Genomic DNA, 22,578 nt, shown 5'->3' on the forward strand with positions numbered 1-22,578 from the left:
GATAAGATCATTAAATTCAATTCTGTGATAATACTACAGATCACATAAGTTAATATCAGAACACGATGCCAAAACCCTATCATAAATAGTATGCAGTAAACTCTTATTTGATTTTTCAACGATTCAAATTATATTATTTTTTATTATTAACTCTTTACATTTTAGTTAATTAGTTCATTACGTATATTAGTCGTATTATATTATTAATTATTATCGTAAACTGTTTGTAGTCGAGTGACTACTACCTGTCAAATTTCTTTGAAACTGCCAGAATTTCTTTTATTTTTTGTTTTAAACGTTCATTCGACCGGGGAATCGGTCGGAGGAATAATACTTACGTCTCGGCCAGCAAAAAATATCTGTGTTTCGTGAAAATCATTAGCAAGTATTGAAGATTTTAAAATGAAGAAAAAGGTCTTGTTGATGGGTAAGAGCGGTTCTGGAAAAACAAGTATGAGATCAATAATTTTTGCCAACTACATAGCTAAAGACACTAGTCGATTGGGTGCGACGATTGACGTTGAACATTCCCATGTTAGATTTCTTGGGAACCTTGTGCTTAACTTATGGGATTGCGGAGGACAGGAAGCATTCATGGAAAACTATTTTGTCAGTCAACGAGAGAACATTTTTCGCAATGTAGAAGTGCTTATTTATGTATTCGATGTGGAGAGTCGTGATGAAGAACTGAAAAGAGATTTGAGATACTACGAGACTTGTCTTAGTGCAATTTATGAAAATTCTCCATCTGCTAAAGTATTTTGTCTAATTCATAAAATGGATTTGCTGCAAGAAGATCAACGTGACAAGATATTTTCTGACCGGGAAAATGAAATAATTAACATGTCCAAACCAGTCGACTGTTCTTGTTTCAAGACATCAATTTGGGATGAAACATTATATAGAGCATGGTCTTCAATTGTGTATAAATTGATACCAAATGTTAAAGAACTTGAACAAAGCTTGACATTGTTTGCTGATCTAATGGACGGCGATGAAGTATTATTGTTTGAACGTGCAACTTTCCTTGTTATTTCACATTGTCAACGAAATCTACAACGTGATATTCATCGGTTTGAAAAAGTTTCCAACATCATAAAACAATTTAAACTTAGTTGTAGCAAAGTAGCTGCTCAATTCCAAAGCATGGAAGTAAGAAATTCTAATTTTGCAGCTTTCATAGATTTATTTACAACAAATACATACATCATGGTTATCATGTCTGATCCACATATTCCTTCAGCTGCTACTTTATTAAACATAAAAAATGCCCGGAAACATTTTGAAAAATTAGAACGGTCAAGCCAATCTCAACAAAACCACAAATAATTACAATTGAATACAAATAATTAGAGGACTAAACAGTCTTTTGGTTGATCAAGAATATCAATTTGTGTATGTTTAGTGTAGTTTAGTGTAGTGTAACTAGTGTTTGTGTGATCTACAAGGTGTAACAGTAATATTTGGCAAATATAGTAATGTTTGTAATGAAACTTTGTTAAATAGTCCTGTTACACCTTATAAAACACACAATGAAATTACTATTTATTATGTTATAATATTACAACTTATTTGAATCTTCGATTTATATGAATTTGTATATTTTCCATCATGGTTAAATTGAATAATTATCATAAATTTATTTTTATTGAAACTAATTAAAAAAAAAAATAAAATATAACAATTTATATTTTCTAATATTTTACAACCCTTCATCCTTCTCTATTTATAAGTGCATTCAGTATATGTTTAACTAAACAGCACAAAAATATAATTTTTTTCTTCTTCTTGTATCTAAAATAATTGTTAATTGCTTACAAAATCAAAAATATGTATGAATGATATCACTAATCTATAATAAAATATTATTCAGAAGAATGAAAATCAAATGTACCTATATCAACGGTATAGCCAATCTTTTTAACATATAGTAATTGATCATTTAAAATATAATTTATGAATGCTGTTTTATAACTGTATTACATTAGAAGTCGTTAAATTTATTGAGAACACAGAATTGACTAAATAAATTTATACTTGGACCTTGTAAAAAAACAACATCTGCATAATATGCAAGTACATTTAAAATAGGTTTTAATAAAGTGAATTAATAATTTGACTACTGATTTTTTTATTAATTAGATAATACATTAAAATTAATTTTTAAATCAAAATAAACTAATTTAGCAAAGCTAATTATTGGAATAAATTACAGTCCACAGGTAACAAAATATTTCAACTTCTAGTTAATACCTGCAACATCATGTTCCAAACTTAGAAAGTGGCATGCGCACATCACCTGTAATAATTTATTAATGAAATTGGTTTTTTTTAAGGGGCTGAAATATGTTTAATATTTTACGAAGATAAAATTAAAATAGGTAAATCAAGAAAAAAAACAGTAGTAAAAAAGAATGTGAATGTATTTTATTCCATAACTTATAATTATTATAATAAATCAAAAATATCATGATAGATTCATTATTCATTTACAATAATCAATATATTTTTCTGAAAAATATTGATCAAAATTGTTTGCAACAAACCTGAAAACAAAAATTGTTTACAAAATATATATATCAATAAATTATTTCAAAATATTGCCTAAACTGGCTCTAACAACAGCCACCAATATATAAACTGAATTTTGAATAAACATTGACTACTAACAAAAATGGTAACTCTATTACAGCCAATTTAACATTTAAATATGATTAGATAATAGCTTGCGGGCAAACTGGTTGAAAATTAAAATAAACAATTTTAAATCTATTAAGTAACCTTTTACTTAAAAATTTCAACTTATCACCAGTTACGTTACACAGTCAAACTATTCCAATTGTCTGCCTAAGGATGATAATCCCCTGTCATTAACCATTATTGACTATCAAAATTACTTATTATACTTGTTGTTACTGTTATAGTTTTAATTAATAAATAAATAAATATAATATTTTGTTTTAGTAGAAAATTACTTAAATGTATGTGTAAAAATTCCTTAGTGGTAGTAAGTTTTTTTTTTTAGTAAACTCTTGAATAAAAAGTTCAAATAATAAACCATAGTTTTTCATATTTCATATTGTACAGTATATTATTATAATTTTAAATAAATACTTACTTCATAAATGTTTCAAGTCTTTTAACAAGATAAACTGTATCCGACACAAAATAAGAATAGTTTGCCACAATTTCAGGAAATAAAACTGAAAATTAACATATTATATAATTATATAATTTTACATGACTATGTACAAAAAATTTCAGAAACCTATCAATTATTTTTTTGCATAACCATTGCACAGGAGTCCACCAACTTATGTAATATTTACTGCAATATTTATTGTACCTAGTGAATGGAAAATAACAATATACAGATAATGAAAAGCCCTTCAGAAAACCAGAAGCTGTCATCTTTAATACTTGGATTATTTATTATTTGTAAAAATTTTTTCACTTTAGTTAATACGGTTACTACATCAGGAAAACTAAAGTAAAGTATTACCTACTCAGAAAAAATGAAAAATAGTTTAAGTTTATTACTATAAAAATTTTAATAAACTACTTCAGTAGTTCAGTAGCAATATTAGTAGTATTTTGAAAAGCTTTTATATTTCTTCTTTTATATTTTTGTCATTATTATCCACTATTCTGCTCCATACAAGTGTTTTTTTTTTAATGTTAATGTTTGTTGAATTTTTGGTTAGTAATTTGTTCCTTTTATAAAAACGATTGTTTATCTAGTGCTATTCTAGAATAATTAATGTCTGTGGTACTTTTCTCATCACTTCTATTTTCGAGGTATAAAGTGGTGAAGTAGGGGATGAGAATGATGGGATGTTAACCCTCTACATTCTATAATTAACATTTTCTATCTCTACATTTTTTTTTTGTCAAAAGTAATACATCCCCTACAGTGGCGGAGAACTATATTTTAAAAGGGGGGGGGGCAAGTAAAAAGTTGTATGGACCACCAACCCTGTTTACAAAATAAAAACGTGGGGGGCTTTGCACCCCACACCCCCCATGCAAGTATTCAGCAATCTAAAATCACTTTGTAGACTAATACTTTTAAATTATTCATGATGCCACTTTTTCAACCACAATCACACATAGTAAGCACTATTCATAGTTCAAACAACTTTAAATTACAATTTTTTAACTGCAATATTTAGTAGCACAAGTGTGTAACTAGCTCAAATATTTTGGAGGAAAAATAATCAAAATATTTTATCTTGACTCTATTTTTATTTTCATTTTATTATCCTAATGAGTGTTCACAACTAGTTTCAACTTAACAAATATAAAGTCAAATGTATTAATTTATAATTTACCAAGTTTTTTTAAACAGCCAAACAAGTTTAACGTATTTTATACGTATCTACATGACTACATGTCAACATACCTGAAATACTTTTAACTTAACAATTAACTAAAATAATTTGATTATTATTTATTAGTACCAAATACCAATGCAGGTAGTGCGTATGTCATTAATAAGTTATTTCATATTAATCAATTGTCAGCCAACTTTACTCACTAACTCAGGCTAGTTGTTTATCCTTATGATCCTATTCACTATTCCTTACGGCCTACTACAGTGCTGCATATGTATACAAATACCATATGTCCATACTCGTATATATTAATGGCTTAGAAGTTAGAAGTTAAGAACATAATTCATAAATAGTTTGTTGGGGTATCCACGGACCCCTACGACTCCACCCACCAAAAAAAGGGGGGGGGGGGCGGTCGCCCCTCTTGGGTTATAGGTTCGGCGCCACTAATCCCCTGCCCATATCAACTAAAAATATCGTTTTATAGGTGAATGAAGACTGAAGATCGGGTTTATATTGGACAGTTTAATGACACTTGTAATGTAGTGTAAGTATGACATCAATTTTTTGGGGGGGAGGGGGCTGTACCAAATTAACCAAACATAATCGACTTTGCCCCCACTTATTGGCGCCTATATGTACGTCCCTTTTATAATTATTCACAATTATTATCGATTTATATTCGTGTTCTTCAAAATATTTTTATTTTTACGAATATTTTTTAAATTAGTTTTAAAAAAATATAATGAACTAACATATTTTTTAATACTATTAGTTTTTTGAAAAAAACTAGTACCTGTTTGTTCTCTGGTTTAAATTGGGACTACTAGATTTAATAAATCTAAAAGTAATTTCATACTACTTTATGATACTAAAATAATATATTATCAAAAAGTTCAAAGTTACATCATGTGTGATTAACTTTTATACACATTTCTATACATTGTAATATTTCCTATTTAATACACATTATTAGAATTTACAAGTTGTATGTAAATAAACATTTTAAGCATAATTTATATTTATACAAAGATACACTTATACAATACAAGCTAATACCCGTGCACTTCCTTGCCTGTCAAAAATATCAACTCAATATGATTCAGAATTTATGTTAATTTCGTCATTTTCCTAATTATTTCTCCCATAACCAATAACAAACATTTATAAACAAAAATACCTATCTACCGAAACTCAAAATTCAAGTATGAGCACCTTCCCGAATGATGGTAGGAGAGTGAAAAAAACTTCACGATCTATTCTCACACCTACCAAATGTTCAAATATACAAAATATTTCATCCCAATCGGTCAAGTTAGGAGGCATTATGAAAGACTTCGTATAAAAACACTGTGACCGTGAGTATTGATCACCATGCCAAGTGCTTGGACCATTTTCACTATTACACACTATCCGTCATTATATTATCAAGATTTTGGACTGTGCGGTCTGTCTTAACGATCCATACTTGCCGTTCAAATCCAATAGTGTATAGTATTATGTTTAGAATTAAAACGTATTGTTCAGATTTATGTAATGAATGGTGTAAATAAGCAATTTGTTTAAAAAACGAAAGTGTTTTTATACGTTGAACTATTTGCTTTATATTTTGTTGTTTGGTATAATGCATTTTAATATAAAGGTAATACCGTGTACTATACTAGATTGTCTAGATTGGGAATATAAACATATTTAAGTATTTGCGAGTGGCTTTATTATTATTTCGAACGATCATTACATTTTCATGTATTAATTTTAGTAAGTATAAAATGTTAATGTACCTATATTATGCTGTAATATATCGAATGTATGTATATTATGACACTTATTCTAATCCATTCCTGCAATTTCGTTTGTTAAATTGCTCATTTTGCGCAAGATTTTCTTTGTAGGAGCCTCGAGGAAAAATTGTTAGATCTCTTTAAACTATGTTTAGCCAATCAACAATAAAAAGAAAAAGAAACATCTGCAATCACCTTTCTTAAGAGGACGCCACACGCGTATTTTTTTACAGTCTTACAAACCCGTACCATACAAATTAACGCTCAGCAGTTAGTTTAAAAATTAAAGTGAATAGACCTATTATGAAACTTGATGGTGAGAACATTATTTGTGTTTTATTGGAAGTATTTTTACGATAATTCAGTTTTTAAGAGAGTTATGTACGTATAATTGTAAAATAAAAATGCTTATAACTAAGTTAAAAACTGAATTATCGTAAAAATGCTTCCAACAAATCACAGATAATGTTCTTACCATCAAGTTCTTAATACGTCTATTCACTCTAATTTTTAAGCTAATGAAGTAAAACAAGAACTGCTGAGCGTAAATTTGCTATGTTACGCGTTTGTAAGACTGAGAAAACAAATATGGGTGTGGCGACCTCTTAACCAGTTAAAACCCATCATCCTGCAACACAAATGATCAGTGTACTACGGGCTATAGTATAATAATTAAAAATGATCCGTTGTTGACAGGGCGTGCCTATGAGAGGGGGTTGTGGAGGGGGGTGTTCAACCTCCCCCCCGCAATTTTAAGAAATTTAGTAAAAGAACATTGCTTAATATTTGTGTATAATTGAAGTTTTATATTAATCCCCCCCCACGAAAAAGACACGCCTCTGGTTGTCAACCAATGAATAATACGTATTGATAGATGGTGTAATTCGATTAGATAAACAGCATTCCAAATTAAAATCTTCTATTATAGTAAAATTATCTTCTACCTATGCTATTTCTATAATTTTTCGAAATTTGTTCGTATACGTATTAAATTGTATCATCATTGTTACTTGTTATTGGAGTGTCAACCTATATATTTTGTAAGTATGAACTATTTACTATTGATTTTAATTTTAATATTATTTAGTTTAGGTAGTTCTCTACGTACATTGTTTAGTTAATAAATTGTTAATTGTCGTAATTAGTGAATTGTTAATTATTATTAGTTATATCAGATATCAATTCATGGTTTTTGGCCAAGAATATTGTTTAAAAACAATCGAATTTATAAACAATCAATTTTATATATTATGGTATAGAGTATCGGTGAAAAGTGATAATGGTTATATATAAGTTAGTTTTAAAATATATATGTAACACTTGTAACAGCAAGGTGAATGTTGTAACTTATATAGGAAGGTAAGAACCTTCATAAAGAAAATGAACATAATTAATAGACCAATACAATTGTGTTGTGTACCTATGCATGTTTATAGTAGATATCATGTTAATAATTTTTAGTATCTATTATTTAAATCCAAAAATATTTCTTATGGTTTTTATTTGAATGTAAGACTAAAAGTATTAAATGTTTATACAAACCAAATAATCGAATTAGATACGAAGGTCCATACACCAAATGCCAAAATTTTCGAGGATATAACATTTCACTAAAAGTGAATTCTACGCCATCATCCACATAATTTTTCAAAAATAGAATTGCCTATAAACATAAACATAAAAATAATAATTATAGAATATGAGGTCACAGGCGTTTCCAGCTAATATTGAGCTTTTTAGCAATGATACAGAACAAATAATTCAATAATTAATAATTAAATTTGGGGAAAGTAGGTAACCGGTCACTTATATAGGTATTAAGTACGTATATCTTGTCTAGATTTAAATATTATAGATTTTCTAAGACTTGATCATCTAAAACTCAGCATTCTAAAATTCGATTTTATAAAACATGCACCCAAGTCATATGAAAAATATAAGCAACAGTATTGAATTTTAATATACACAGTATGTTCATGATATGAGATGATACTTAATATTTCTTCTGGATGACCTTGGATTGAAATAGGGTTTTCGAAGGTAATAGGGAGTACCTCAAATACACATTGTCTGGAAAAATTCAAATTTGTGACTCTCGGTACGCAATACAATTTACTTTTTTTTAAATGGTAATACCAATTTTTTATACGGATTCAGGTAGAGTATTTTTTTTTCAAACAATTTTCGTTCACAAAGTTTTTTTCGAATTATAAAGTTATAAAGTTACAGTATGATAAAATTTAATATTTATGTAGGAATAATCTGCTTTTGACAATACTTTAATAATGTTAATTTTATAATTGGGCTATCTATTTTCGTATCGTCATTTACTCAAGTTATAATCATTAGAGTAGATTATTCACCTATTCCTTGTAAGTTATTATTAATCTGGTTCATTTATAATAAATTTATAACTGAATTATAACAATAATTTTCAAGTATAATAATACGTTATTGTCATAATTTAACAACATCAATTATTATCTGCAAAAAAAAATTATTTGTAATTATATTATAATACATTGTAAACAAGTTTTGTTTCAAATGAATTTAACTTGAAGTCTTTGGGTTTAGTAATCTATCACATTTGTTCCGTAATTGTACTTGCGCTTTACAACAATTTATCAAAATGAATAACACTGAAAAAGTTGAACTTATCTTGATCTTCGCCTTTCGGTGAATGTAACCGTAGTTCTCGACAAGTTATTCAAGTTTATGTAGATCGGTATCCTGGTAGGTACCACCCACTTTACAATTATTATGTATATAGACTTTTACATAGATTAAATTAAAACGAAGAATTTCCTGGTAATCGAAATGAAAGACCACGAAAACAGCCTAGACCAAATAATTTTGATGAAGACGCTGAATTGCAGGTATGGCCTCCTACATACGTGCAAATCTACGTTCATCAATCAGACATGTATCTCGAGAAGTAATGGTAAATAAGTCGGCGCAGTACATACAATTTTAAAAAAATACAAAATGCATCCGTATAAACCGGATTATGTTCAACATTTACGTATTGGTGATTTTGAACGTCAATTGGAGTTTTTAGCATGGTTTAATGTTCAGTTAGATATCAAAAGTTCATTTTATAATCGTATTCATTGGATTGATGAGTAAAAATGTACAAATAATGGTATAATAAATAAAAAAAACCATAGATTTTGGGATACTACAAATCCCCATTGGTCTAGAGAAACTAACCTTCAAACTATTTGGGGGATCAATGTGTGGTGTGGATTATTTCATATTTGATGGAAAGCTGTAGGTCCTTATTTTTATGACGGAATACTCACAGATAGACGGTGTTTAGATTTTATTGTAAATACATTACCATACATTTTGAAGACATTTCATTAGCCATACGGGAAAATCTTTATTTTTAACAAGATGGTGCACCAGCACACAATGCCCATCATTGTTCGACAATATTTAAATCAAATATTTCCAAATCGATGGATCAATAAGTTGCATTGCGCATGCGTGTAACGAGTTACAGATTTGAATTTTGCCTGACAATGTGTATATAGGTCCTCCCGATTACCTCCTGAAAACCCCATTTCAATCCTAGGTCATCCAGAAGAAATATTAAGTGTCATCTCATATCATGAACATACCGTGTATAATAAACTACCAAAAAAAGCAGAAACGCGGCGCCATTGAAAAGAAGATAACTCGATAAAAAAACGTAAATTATCAATATTAAACTATTATCAATATAAAAAATATTATATTACAGATTTATTATTTTGTTTTTATTGTTTAAAAATGAGAAATACCTACATTTTGTTATACATCGGTTCTCTGTTATATGATAAAATAATATGTTCTATATTATTCGACAGAACTATTTCTTAATATTACCGATTTAGTATGTACATATACGAATACACATCAATTAGGGATATAACTATATTGTAATATTTCATGAATTACAAGCTAAGGAAATATCTTAAAAAATACATAATAAGAAAGCATTATTAAGTTAGGTTAAATGAAATATATTAGTTCAAGCCTAAGTTATAATTTAATTTACCAACGATAATTATTTTATTTAAACAACATTTCATATTTTCGTTGTCTAATAAGTTATAAATTAGACTATGTATCTGATAAAATTTGTTTATCGAGTAGTATTCTTTGTATATGGTGGCCTATTTCACTGATAATGAGAAGATGGCTATCTACTATCTAGTATTAGCAAAGATTATATAAAACTATTATTATATAAAAATTTTATATAATCTGTCGTATTAGTATCTATCTGTGGTCGCTGCACATCGTTCCCCCTCTAATATATATCGAACCATACCAGTCGGCTACAATCGTCGAATGCCATTTGAAATTTTTGACATTTGTGGATACTTAGAGGTAGCAATGATTTACATTATAAATACTTATAATTATATGTAGCTTATAAATATTTTGACAAGTATTTAGGCACATTTTTTATGTTCATAATAAAAAACACGACATAAAATATAATGTATAGACTATAAAACGAACACAGCGATGCAATGTATTTACAATGGGCTTCTATGAGCCACTATTTATACAGCACCGATTAGTGGGAATGGAAATATACAGGGAGAAAATTTGGCTAGTAAGCCCAGTAAATAATATTGAAATTTTAAATGTATGTTAATTTGCATTTTTTATTACCTTATCATCCAAATGTTGTATTTTTTCTGGTGGATACAATAAACGATGATGTATAAAAGTATTAAAGTACTGTATGATCGTTAAACCAATGGACGAATTACTAAAACAAAATAAAAAAATTATAATACAAGGTGTATCAAATAGAACTGACTAAAAAAAAAAAAAATTATGCTAATTAAACGTACATCAAAAATTGTGAAAATTATATAATTAATAAGTAATTTAAGAAATATACTCATTTCAGAAATAATATTGAAAATAATATTTGAAAGAAGTTATAACGCTTCAAAGTAATTTATGCAAAAAAATATTGATATTTTAAAAAATTCTAAAAAATAAACTAATTGATTTAGATAAATATTTTTACCATCAAAATATTAATTTTAATTAAATTTACAAATTGGCTATTTTGAATTTTACCAACAAAAATTTAATCAAATTTAAATTTTTTTATTTGTACTATTATAAAAATGAAATTTTTTTTATATTGTACGTGTAGCGCTAGGGTCTCTTAATAATAAACAAAAAAAATATTAATTAGAACAATAGTTATTCTAAAAGTCAGTTCTATCTGTTACACCCTGTATAATATTTAAAGAACTGAAAGATTTCATAGTATAGTTACTTTGCTTCTGTATCTGAATTTTCAAAATCTTGTATCAGACGATTGACAGTGAGGTCTTTTCTAAATTTTACAAACTAAAATGAAACAAACCAGTAAAATAAAATTATTTAATCTATACTCTTATAAATTGTTACATACTCGTTTATTGTGCATAACCATATGAAAATCAAAAGCAATTCTGTTTCTTATGATATCTGGTATATTGATTTCTGGTATAACTGGTGCTGGGACAGTAAATGTAACATCTGTTCCTTCAATACTGGCTGCCATTTCAGCTTCTTCTCTAGCTTTGTCCATCTTCATATGAATTTCAATTAGCTTTCTCATAACTTCTCTACATTCTTCACCATCATATGAGGAATCATCCGATCCAGTTTCTTCATCTACATCAGTTTCTTCATATTCTTGATTTCCATCATATGCGTCAAAATCTTCACCTTCAAAATCTTCACCTTCAAGTTCTTCAGCTTCAAGTTCTTCAGCTTCAAGATCTTCAGCTTCAAAATCTTCACCTTCAAAATCTTCACCTTCAAGTTCTTCAGCTTCAAGTTCTTCAGCTTCAAGATCTTCAGCTTCAAGATCTTCACCTTCAGGGTCTTCAACTTCAAGGTCTTCAGCATCAAGATCTCGAGCTTCATGATCTTCAGCTTCAGAAACTTCAATGGATTCAACATTTTCAGTTTCAGATTCTTCAACGTCTTCATTTTTTTCATCTTTTTCAGATCCTTCAACTCCTTTGATTGTTTCAGTTTCTTCAATGTCTTCATTTCTTTCAACTGTTTCAGATCCTTCAACTTCTTTGACTGTTTCAGTTTCTTCAATGTCTTTAGAACCATCGCATGATTTAACAGTTTTAGTTTTTTCAAGTTGTTCAGTAGAATTTTCAACTTTTGCATGTTCTTTAATACCTTCATCGGCAGTATTAGTGGTTTCCATCTTTTCATTAGTAGCTTCAATATTTTTGTTTACTTTCACTTTGTTAGTATCTAAAATTTCTTCAGTTGCTTCGTTCTTTGATTGAATTACCCCAATTATTTCAAGGATGGCTTGGAGGTCTTCTTCATTGAGAACGAGTTCTTTTTTAGGAGTGTCTTCTTTTTTAAGAGTATCTTCTCTTTTAGGTCTAGCATCTTTGTTAAGAGTGTCTTCATTTATAGGATGATCATCTTTTTTGAAAGCGTTTTCTATTTTTGTAGTATTAAATTTTTCAATAGTGTTTTCAACTTCATTGATTGTTTCAGTTTCTTCAATGGCTTTAGATCCCTCACGTACTTCAACAGTTTTAGTTTTTTCAAGTTCTTCAGTAGCATTTTCGACTTCCACGTGTACTTTAATTTCTTCATCAGCAGTTTTAGTTCTTTCTTTCTTTTCTTTAGTAGCTTCAATATTTTTGTTAACTTCCACATTATTAGTATCTAAAATTTTTTCAGTTGCTTCGTTCATTGATTTAATTACCCCTACTTTTTTAGGAATTTCTTCTTTGAGAGCGTCTTTTTTTTTGGGTGTGTCCTCTTTTTTAGGAGCGTCATTTCTTTTGGAAGTATCCTCTTTTTTAGGTGTAGCATCTTTGTTAATCGTGTCTTCTTTTATGGGATTATTGTCTTTTTTGAGAGCGTTTTCTTTTTTTGTAGTATTATATTTTTTGGGAGTGTCTAATATTAAAACAGTGTCTTGCTTTTTAGTAGTATCTTGTTTTTTAGTATTATCTTGTTTTTTAGTAATATCTTGTTTATTAATTTTGTCAATCGTTTTGTTTTCTTCAATTGATTCAAGTGACTCTGTTATTACATCATTCTCAGTTACTATAGTTTTATCAACTGATTTTGTTTCTTCAGATTCTTCAATTTTAGAAGTTATGATTTTTAGAGGACGACCTTTTAAGAAAAACAATTCTTATAAACGCTAAGAACAAAATACATAATTAAAAAAAAATTACCTCGTTTTTTTTGTTTTGGATCTGATGGAGACGGAACATTCACACTTTGATTTAATGCTGACGAAATTTCTGAATATTTCCGTTTTTTCCCTTTGATTGGAGGTGTTACAACATTGCGTGTGGTTTTTTCTTTAACTGTACTGATAGAACGTTTTCCTCCACTCTTTCTTGTATTTGAACTATGCAAAAACCAAAATTTTTAATAACTCATAGTGTTTGGATTACAACCATTTATAAAGCCCACCTAAAATGTTATCAAATTTATTTATTATCTACTAATTTATTCCGATTTAATATCATTATTATCAGTCAGTATTTTACGTTCAATTCATGGTCAATGATTCATACAGAAGATTAGCAGTTTCAAGAAACTGTATGAAGATATGATCCATCAACTTTTATACAGAGCTACAGTCTTACAATTGTGACATATAGATTGATCACCTCACCACATAATGCCTTACATTTCTAAAAACAATTAGCATTGGATGAACCATACATCTACCCGGTAGGAGTTTAGATCTTATTAAACAATTTTTTTGATGACAAAGTCACGACCGGTGGTAGAAATCTAAGGAAAGTAATACATAAAAACCAAAACTTATGGCATTTTTGAACCTAGCAGGTTTTGAGCTATGAAAACAAACAACCACTATAAAGCCTTACAATAGAAAACACTCTGTATCCTCCAACTCTGAACATCAAATGAAAAGAAGATACAAATTCCACAATATGGATATTGGGCATCAATATTAAAAACGCATTTAGGAACCCGTTCTAAAAATGGTTCCTATAAAATACATTTTCATCAGCAAAGCAATTGCATTTTGTTAGTAATAACTTGTAAATCCAGATTACATTATACATAATATCAACAGAATTTGTTGTTGGTTTACCGCTAAGCAAACTTTTGCATGTTACGGAATTTGATTTATGTTTTTGTCATTAACATGGCTGATAATTCTATGTTTTAAAAGAAATGAGAAAAAATATTGTAAAAGAATTTTAATAAATATTTGAAAGAGCGGAAATATTTTGTATGAATTCCAATATAAATATTTCTTTGCTTCATCGTGGTGGTAAATAAGTTCGGGATATAATACTCCGGTAACCACGCTTGAGAAATATTACCAAGTGATAATATTCATTCCATATTTAGATAATTTTATAATAATGTTAAGTGATCGTTCATTAAATAAAAATCTTCGTTAAAAAGTTTTAAAAATTCAATTATTTGTTTTCAATTAAATAGAAAAATATTCAGTATACATCTGAAAATGACAAATCAGATTTAGTACAAAAATATTCACGATGATTACCATTACTTTATGCATTAGTAGTTATTGCAGAACATAGAATATCATGAGCTTCTTTACTAAATTTCTCTATATAGTATATTCCATCTAATTTATCAAAATTACTAAAAAATTATGATGAAGATTACTATCTAAATGTCTACAAACTTTTAAATATCGTGGCAATTTTACCCATTACAAAAACGATTGCAAGAAAGGTCATATTCGACATCGTGACCATTAAAATAGTGATGCACAACTGTGGACGGTCCTTATCGGGGTGATATTTTTAAACACGATTGCGAATGGTTATAGTTTATCTATGGCCCCCCAAAATTACACAATTGCGGGTACATGTTGCTAAATTTATAAATAATACTGCGATAATGTAGGAATTCTTAGAGCACCTAATTTAATTTAGTGTATTTTAATTAAATTAACTATTTAGAGCTATAATGATTATAAAAATCACCAAAATGTATTCAAATATTTAAAAACAATAAGTTTTCATTAAAGATAATAATAATATAAATGTTTTTTTTTAATTTTAAAATTAAAACTTTTAAATGTAATTGTGCAATTATATTAATATTGTGAAATTTTATGAAGTGTACAGTCAGTGTTAATAGTATTTTAATTTCATAAAACACTTATAACATTTAGATTTAGATTTTTAATTTTTTTTATGATCATAATACTGTAGAATATGGAAATATGATGACAGTGTTAATATATATCAATTATCATGATTTGTATTTGTTATGATAATAATAATTATTAAAAACATATCTAAAAAATACCATACGACAGACAGCCGTTTAAATGGATTAGTTCAGCTGAATATTCAAAATGTAATTGAAGTTAATTTAGAAGAACTGTTGGATGATTTGGCAAAATAAAAAATAAAAATTGAGTAGTAATGTAATTAGGTAATAACTATTTAATTTTGGAATTTGGATATAAAAATATTTATTATATTATTATATATCTTATTAATAAAGTTTAATAATTTTTTTTTGTTTGAACAAAACAAATAGATTAATTTAATTGTTTCAACATAATATGTTATATTTTTACAAATAATAAAGAGTAGTAAGTTTAAATTTTTTGAACCACCTCCGCCCATCATAAAAAGTTCATAGATACGCCGATAAGCGCCTGAAATTGATATCTGTTTAAATTTAAATGGCAAATGTTTATATTACAAGGGTCTCCTTTCTATATCTACTAATGACATCGCTAGAGCTATATTGATACACAGTTATCGTAAGTACTGTATAAACCAACTGTGTATTGCGTTCTAACTAATTTATTGTTAATAAGATACCACGCAGACATTTTTTGTCTCAATCTTACAAACGAACAACAAAGCAAATTTCACGTTCACGGTTATACGTATTACTATGTAATTCCTACAACTAGAGTAAATTTAAAAGCAATACAATTATAAATGTAATCTTGAAAGATTTTATTGGTATTATTATTTTTAAGCAAGTTATGAACAGGTTAAAAATGTTCAAATGTTAATGATTACAATGCGAGCTACGGCCTGTCAGACTTATGAAAGTCACACTCAAACTGACCGAATTGCACAATGTATAAAAATGTGTTCGCCGGTATAAATCCTCCACAAAATATAACGGAGGCTTTTTATTATATTTATATTTTAAAGTGAGTTATGAATATTTTTAAAATTGTTTGTATATCTTAAAATACTCATAACTCGCTTTAAAATTAAAATATAATAAACATAGATACTAATTTTACCTATAATTTTTGTAAGAGGTCAATTCACTATAAATGTTCAACTAATGGAGCTAAATTGGAATAGATTACCATACAATTTGCTATGTTACGCGTTTGTAAAACAGGGACAACACATGCGGGTGTGGCGTTCTTTGTAGAGGACGCTACACCCGCTATGTTGTCTTCATCTTACAAATGCGTAACATAGGTAGCATTGTAGCAAATTTTATGCTCAGCAGATCACGTTTAGCTCCATTAGGTTAAAATTTAGAGTAAATTGACTTCTTACAAAATTAAAGGTAACATTATTATCGAGGGCATCTCGTAGGCTTTTTATTATATTTTAATTTTGTCTCATGTGTATTTTAAAATTGTAAATTGTTTGTATATCTTAAAATACTCATAACTCACTTTAAAATTAAAATATAATAAAAAACCTACGAGATACCCTCGATAATAATGTTACCTTTAATTTTTGTAAGAGGTCAATTTACTCCAAATTTTAAACTAACGGAGCTAAACGTGATCTGCTGAGCATAAAATTTGCTATGTTACGTACTTGTAAGACGGAGACAACATATGCGGGTGTAGCGTCCTCTTAATATGAATAATTTGTGTACACGGCAGCATAGCGGCCGGTCGCAGTTGCTGGCCCGCCACAAGTAATATTTTAGTTTGTAATTAATAATTATTTCCTTTGTTTACATAATCACTGTTTAAAAACAAAAATATAACAAAATAGACGAAAATAATGTAAAATAATATAATGATAACAATGAAAACAGAGCCAGAAAATGGAAAATACAAGATGGTTATTTCATAACATTGGCATGCTATTGAAAAATATATTCAGCTAAGAAAGCATAGTCTATGAATTTCCTAAAAAAAATGGAAAACACATCAACTTCTGAGCCATATTTATGATAAACATATATGATGTTATTTAATTCATAGCTTTTATGTTACCAATTTATTAATTCATTTTTTGTTTAATGCACATATTGTAATTTTGTTGAAACCATTCAGTCCTCAACAGGAAAGTATGTTTGGGCAATTTAAATATACCTACAGTGATCCTCCTCTGCTATCTGTTTAAACGGAAAAAAATATATATACCTACAGTCTATTAAGAATGTTATAATATTTATTTAAAATCACTTTTGTTATTATAATAATAATTTATATTATTAGGTATGTGTCAGTAGGTGTTGTTAAAATATTCCATAAAATGTGTCTTGGCTTGTGAATGACAAACATAAAAACATTATGTTTTCTGCTTTACCAAAAATAAAACTAGGGCTTATACAAAACATAGAATACATTAATAATTAATTTCTTACTGTATTTCTTTTAATGATGCCATTTTGTTCATGTTGGCAGCATTAATAGATAATACTCGATTATCTTCTACCCATTCTTCCCATTTACTATTCCAGCCTTTGTAATGAATAAAATATTGTGCTTTACCATCATTTGCCTTCCTTCTTATTAAACATTTTGCTTCATACAGCATTGGTCCATGATAACATAACAAACTATCACCTATTAAAAAATAAATATTTACTAAAATGTAATGACAATTATTTACTCTAACTAAAACAAAACAATTTTAATTTAAAATAATTGGTATATAATATCATATTATATGTCATTCTTCTACTACTAAAGCCTGTAACATCTTGAAAACTTAATAAATGATTTAATACATTTAAAAATTAAAATATATATAAACTATATTTAATTATAATTTATTAGTACCTATTGATGTTATGCCTACAGTTTATAAGGAGGCAGTGCATATTTCATAATATACTTTTGCACAGTTGATAATTTATTTTATGGCTCATGTCAATACATCAGTTACTTTTTAATCAGTTCTTAAACCTAGCATATACAAATAAAAGTATTGGCCACTTTTAAGTCCTCTGTTAGTATTTAACAACTTTTACTGTCACAATTACACATTTACACATTTCATATTGGCCACGTTTAAGTCCTCCGTTAGTATTTAACAACTTTTATTGTCATAATTACACAATTACACATTTCATAGTATTTCATACCACACAACCCACAAAATTATGTCGGTAAACTGACAAAAATATTGATAGTGATATAATCAAAATCATATTACAATATATATTCCTTGGTAAATACATCTATGTATAATAATATGAAATAAATAATAATTATTACATCGGTCGCTATTTTATATTTGACGCATTCGACTCAAATCATTTCAGTATACTTGTTATAACTTTGAAAAGAAAAATTGAAAAATTGAATTACCAATGTACGACTCAAGTGTACATATAAAATAACACTTACAGGAAATACTAATACAAAACAAATTGTTTTAATTATAATTCACAACACTGGCCCAATTGTAGTGCATTTAATAATAAGATTCAATATGATAATTCACATATTCTACATATGTGAACAATGTTAAAAGATTGTTTAAAAATCAATTATAAAACATTAATTTTTACTGGTTTAACATAAGACTTTTACAACATCCTTAGACCTACCCCGCAACACACTTCTATAGGGTGCACTATACACTATTGGGAAAAAGTGATCTACATACAGAGTAGAAAAAACTGATTCATCTCTCAATGATGATATATACAGGGATTGCTTTTAAAATTTAATAATTTATATTTACAGGCATGCACCTAAACAATAATAATATATAATGTAGCCACCTAAAGTGTAACATAAGATGCATTGTTTTTTTTTCTAATGATTATTATTTCTTTCACTGTAAGTACAAATCATCTTTACTAGTTACATCAATTTATATTTTCATTAACTTACCTTCTGCAAATTTATAGTTATCTGCTGCCATTATTTTATAACTAACAAGTAACAAATATGTTGAACTATATAAGGTTGTAATTTAAAATATGTGAAAGTCAATACAGAAAACGAAGATGCAGAAATCAAACATCCAAAAAAATCAACTCTTAAGACGTAGAAAACCCTACAATAATATTATAAATTTCTCAATTTCTGTAGTTAGGGCATAGGAAATTTCGGGATGCATCCAATATTCCATTCGACATTTCAGCGTCAAAATAATATTATATTGATACAGTGATAACACTGATAAACGCGATTGGCCGTGATCTGAATCACAATGAAGATAATAATATAAACTAAATTAAAAAATAATAAATAAATTATCTTTGTATCTGTTATAACCATAATACAAATATCACTGCAATAACTGTAATTATTGTAATTTAGAAACCAAAATATTCGATAAATAATTTAAATAATAATTAAAAATTAAAAATTATTATCGTTAATGTTATCACAACCGGTATACGGACAATTGATCCCCACCAAAAAAACACTGTAATTGGACAGTTGGTCCCCAATAGTGGTGGGAATTATCGTTCCTTTCGTGGAATCGTTCCAATCGGTACAGTTCCAATTAAGTACCGATTCCAATATATTCGTTACATCAGTACAATCAGTACATTCTTTCTTTAGTTACACTTGTTACTTGTACCTACTCACATTCGTATAGTTCCTCGCGGAACGATAAAAATACTTATATTCAAATGTTTACTCATTCTTGCAATGGATATTTAATATTTATGAACGAATATGCTTCGTAGCTCGTAGGCCTATTATACTACACTATTTAACTGTATTCGGGAAAAATTAACTTTAAATAATTAAATTTGTATCAGAAACACTATGTTTTTGTAAACATTGTTTACAATATTACCTACGAATCATTATATAAATACCTTTACATTTGAATTTTGAAATGCTTAATAAAAAATTATCATCGTTTTAATATTTTTCCAAACGCTACAATTATATTAAATGAACTATAGACTCAAAAAAAACAAACCACATAAATAATAAACATATTTATTTTCAGCAAAAAAAATAAAAAAAATAAAAATTAACTCAAACTTCTAAAATTAACTTAGTTACTTGCCTAAGCCTAAAACGGATAAAAATTAAAAATTAAATAATAGTATTTAATAATTACTGTTTAAAAATATCAACACAACTACACAACAACAGCAGCAGATAGACAGATAGAGTATTAGAGTAAAGTATTAAGTATTTATTAAGTATTAATTTTTTTAGTTTTTATACTAAATAGTAAACCGAGACGACATAGACGTATAATATATTATCGTGAAAACTCGTTACTATTCGACCACCGTCGGTAATCGGTATTCAGTACCCGGACAGTGACGGTAGGGGACCATTTTGTAGTTGGAAACTTTGTACCGAATGTACCGATGGAACGAACATGGAACGATAAATGTACTCGTCCCTACTCGTTCCACCAATGTAATCGTTACATTGTACCGAATACAGCAGTAACTACCCACCACTAGTCCCCAACCAATTTTTTTTCTTGAGACTTTTTTTTTGCAGCAGCAGCAGCAGTACCGTAGAAACCGCGGTGCTGGCGGTTCATTGCACCGGTGCCCCAAGTTTCTTTCCAAGATGGGACTCATACTTACATAAAATAATATAAGAATTTAAAATGTATACTAATCACAATTTTTTTTATAAGATCATAATATAATGATAATGCCGTTAGTACCTTGTTATTTTAGCATGATATAGCACCCCCAGGGGCTTCAAATCAGCACTACTAGTTCCTATATAATAACAAGTAATAATAAAATTATTTTTAAATATTTTGAATACATCATAATGTTATATACCAGTAGCGTAAATAGAAATAATTTTTGGGGTGGGCTTTAATACATAGCGACTAGAAATAATTATCTAGCACTTAGATACTACAATATAGTTAACAGTTAAGACTGTAATTTCGGGAAGGTCAGGTCGATGATCTAACAAATAAATTTAACCTTGTTAGTAAAAGTAACACGACTCCGATCGCCGAACTCAAGGGACCTCCATCCACCACCGGGGCTAAAATAGTAAACCTATGCGGCAGAGTATAAATATACCAATAATCTTTATGATAACAGAATAAGCTATATTAAGTTGTTTTGCTATTATGCTCAGGTAGACAACTTGCTAATGGGTACCTTTGTCCTATATAGTATATACTATAACTAAACTTACCAAACGAGTGACCCAATTATATAATTACCTACCTAGACGATGATTGATGATTATGTGATATAAATACTTTATAAATTGTATAAATAAGTAATATCATTAAATATGTTGTATCTACCTACAGTATTTATTTATTATTATTACGCGCGCCCTGTTAACTGTTGTGTTATGCGATAAGCGCGCCGCGCGCATACGAACTATTTGTAATATAACCACAAACTTTGGAAGGCTATAACTTCTAAACTAATAGTTTCCGATAAAAAAATTACACCATCGTTTTCAGCATAAAAAAACGAGTCGTTAAAAAAAAATTTTGAAAATCGTGAGGGGGTTGGTAAAGTGCATTTTAGCCTAAATAGGTACCTAGTTAATGAGTATAGCTATTATATTAACATTCATACAATTTCAACTTTATTATTAATAAATAATTTGTCTATACAAGTATTAAAAAATAATTAATTAAAGTTTTGATTAATTATATTTGTATTATAATTAAAAATTAGAAAATTAATGAGCAAAAATTTATAATTATTTAAATGCAGTTTATTACATTATTAGGGTGGTTATGGACTGTAGGGGGCCCTCACGGATCTGTTACCATCAATTATTTTAGTGCCCCTACTACAATCACACACAATGTGCACCTATTTAAAGGGGCCACAGATTAAATTTGCTCCGAGGCCTATCAATTTTTAGCTACGGCACTGAATTGCGAAGCAACATAATTCTTTATTTTTTTAGTTTTTAGTTATAAATAGTTTATTACTAACAATTACAGTCTATCAATCATAATTATGGTATAATCATATTTTTAGATACCTACACTAATGTATCATATTTTACACTATTTACTATAGTCGATACTAACTTAGTATTAGGGATGGGCATGAAATCTGAATATCTGAATTATCCGAATATCCGGATATCCAAATCCGGATTTGAATCAAATTCTTATCCGGATTTCCCGAATTATCCGGATTATCCGTATTTATGGATTTGCTTTTTATGTGACTTCAGACTTACAAAAATTTTTAATGTATGATAAAATAAATTATTTTATTATAATGAAAATTTAAAAAAATGTTATATTATATCAAAGTTCGTATCATAATAATCG

At 28.1% G+C, this 22,578-nt stretch overlaps 2 protein-coding genes across 3 annotated transcripts; one reads left to right on the forward strand and one right to left on the reverse strand.

Moving 5' to 3' along the window:
- Nucleotides 1-63: 63 nt before the first annotated feature.
- On the forward strand, nucleotides 64-1,688 carry RagA-B (Ras-related GTP binding A/B). Its single transcript, XM_015508937.2, has one exon. The coding sequence runs from the start codon at nucleotides 403-405 to the stop codon at nucleotides 1,327-1,329; it is 927 nt and encodes a 308-aa protein (XP_015364423.1). The 5' UTR covers nucleotides 64-402; the 3' UTR covers nucleotides 1,330-1,688.
- Nucleotides 1,689-2,405: 717 nt separating this feature from the next.
- LOC107162151 (uncharacterized) lies at nucleotides 2,406-19,421 on the reverse strand. Of its 2 annotated transcripts, XM_089219770.1 has the most exons (9): nucleotides 19,206-19,421; nucleotides 17,726-17,927; nucleotides 13,345-13,523; nucleotides 11,547-13,282; nucleotides 11,409-11,482; nucleotides 10,784-10,883; nucleotides 7,658-7,778; nucleotides 3,119-3,203; nucleotides 2,406-2,546 (listed from the first exon to the last, which is right to left on the reverse strand). In XM_089219770.1, the coding sequence occupies exons 1-9, from the start codon at nucleotides 19,234-19,236 to the stop codon at nucleotides 2,486-2,488; spliced, it is 2,589 nt and encodes an 862-aa protein (XP_089075896.1). In that variant the 5' UTR covers nucleotides 19,237-19,421; the 3' UTR covers nucleotides 2,406-2,485. The 2 variants fall into 2 exon arrangements, 1 of the variants encoding a protein (XP_089075896.1); XR_016190306.1 differs by lacking the exons at nucleotides 2,406-2,546; nucleotides 3,119-3,203 and having other exon boundaries at nucleotides 7,739-7,778; nucleotides 11,409-11,468.
- Between the last annotated feature and the right edge of the window lie 3,157 nt (nucleotides 19,422-22,578).

This window comes from Diuraphis noxia, unplaced genomic scaffold (genome assembly GCF_037042655.1).
Source record: "Diuraphis noxia isolate RWA-SAM2 unplaced genomic scaffold, SU_Dnox_SAM2 contig0002, whole genome shotgun sequence".
Classification (NCBI taxonomy): domain Eukaryota; kingdom Metazoa; phylum Arthropoda; class Insecta; order Hemiptera; family Aphididae; genus Diuraphis; species Diuraphis noxia.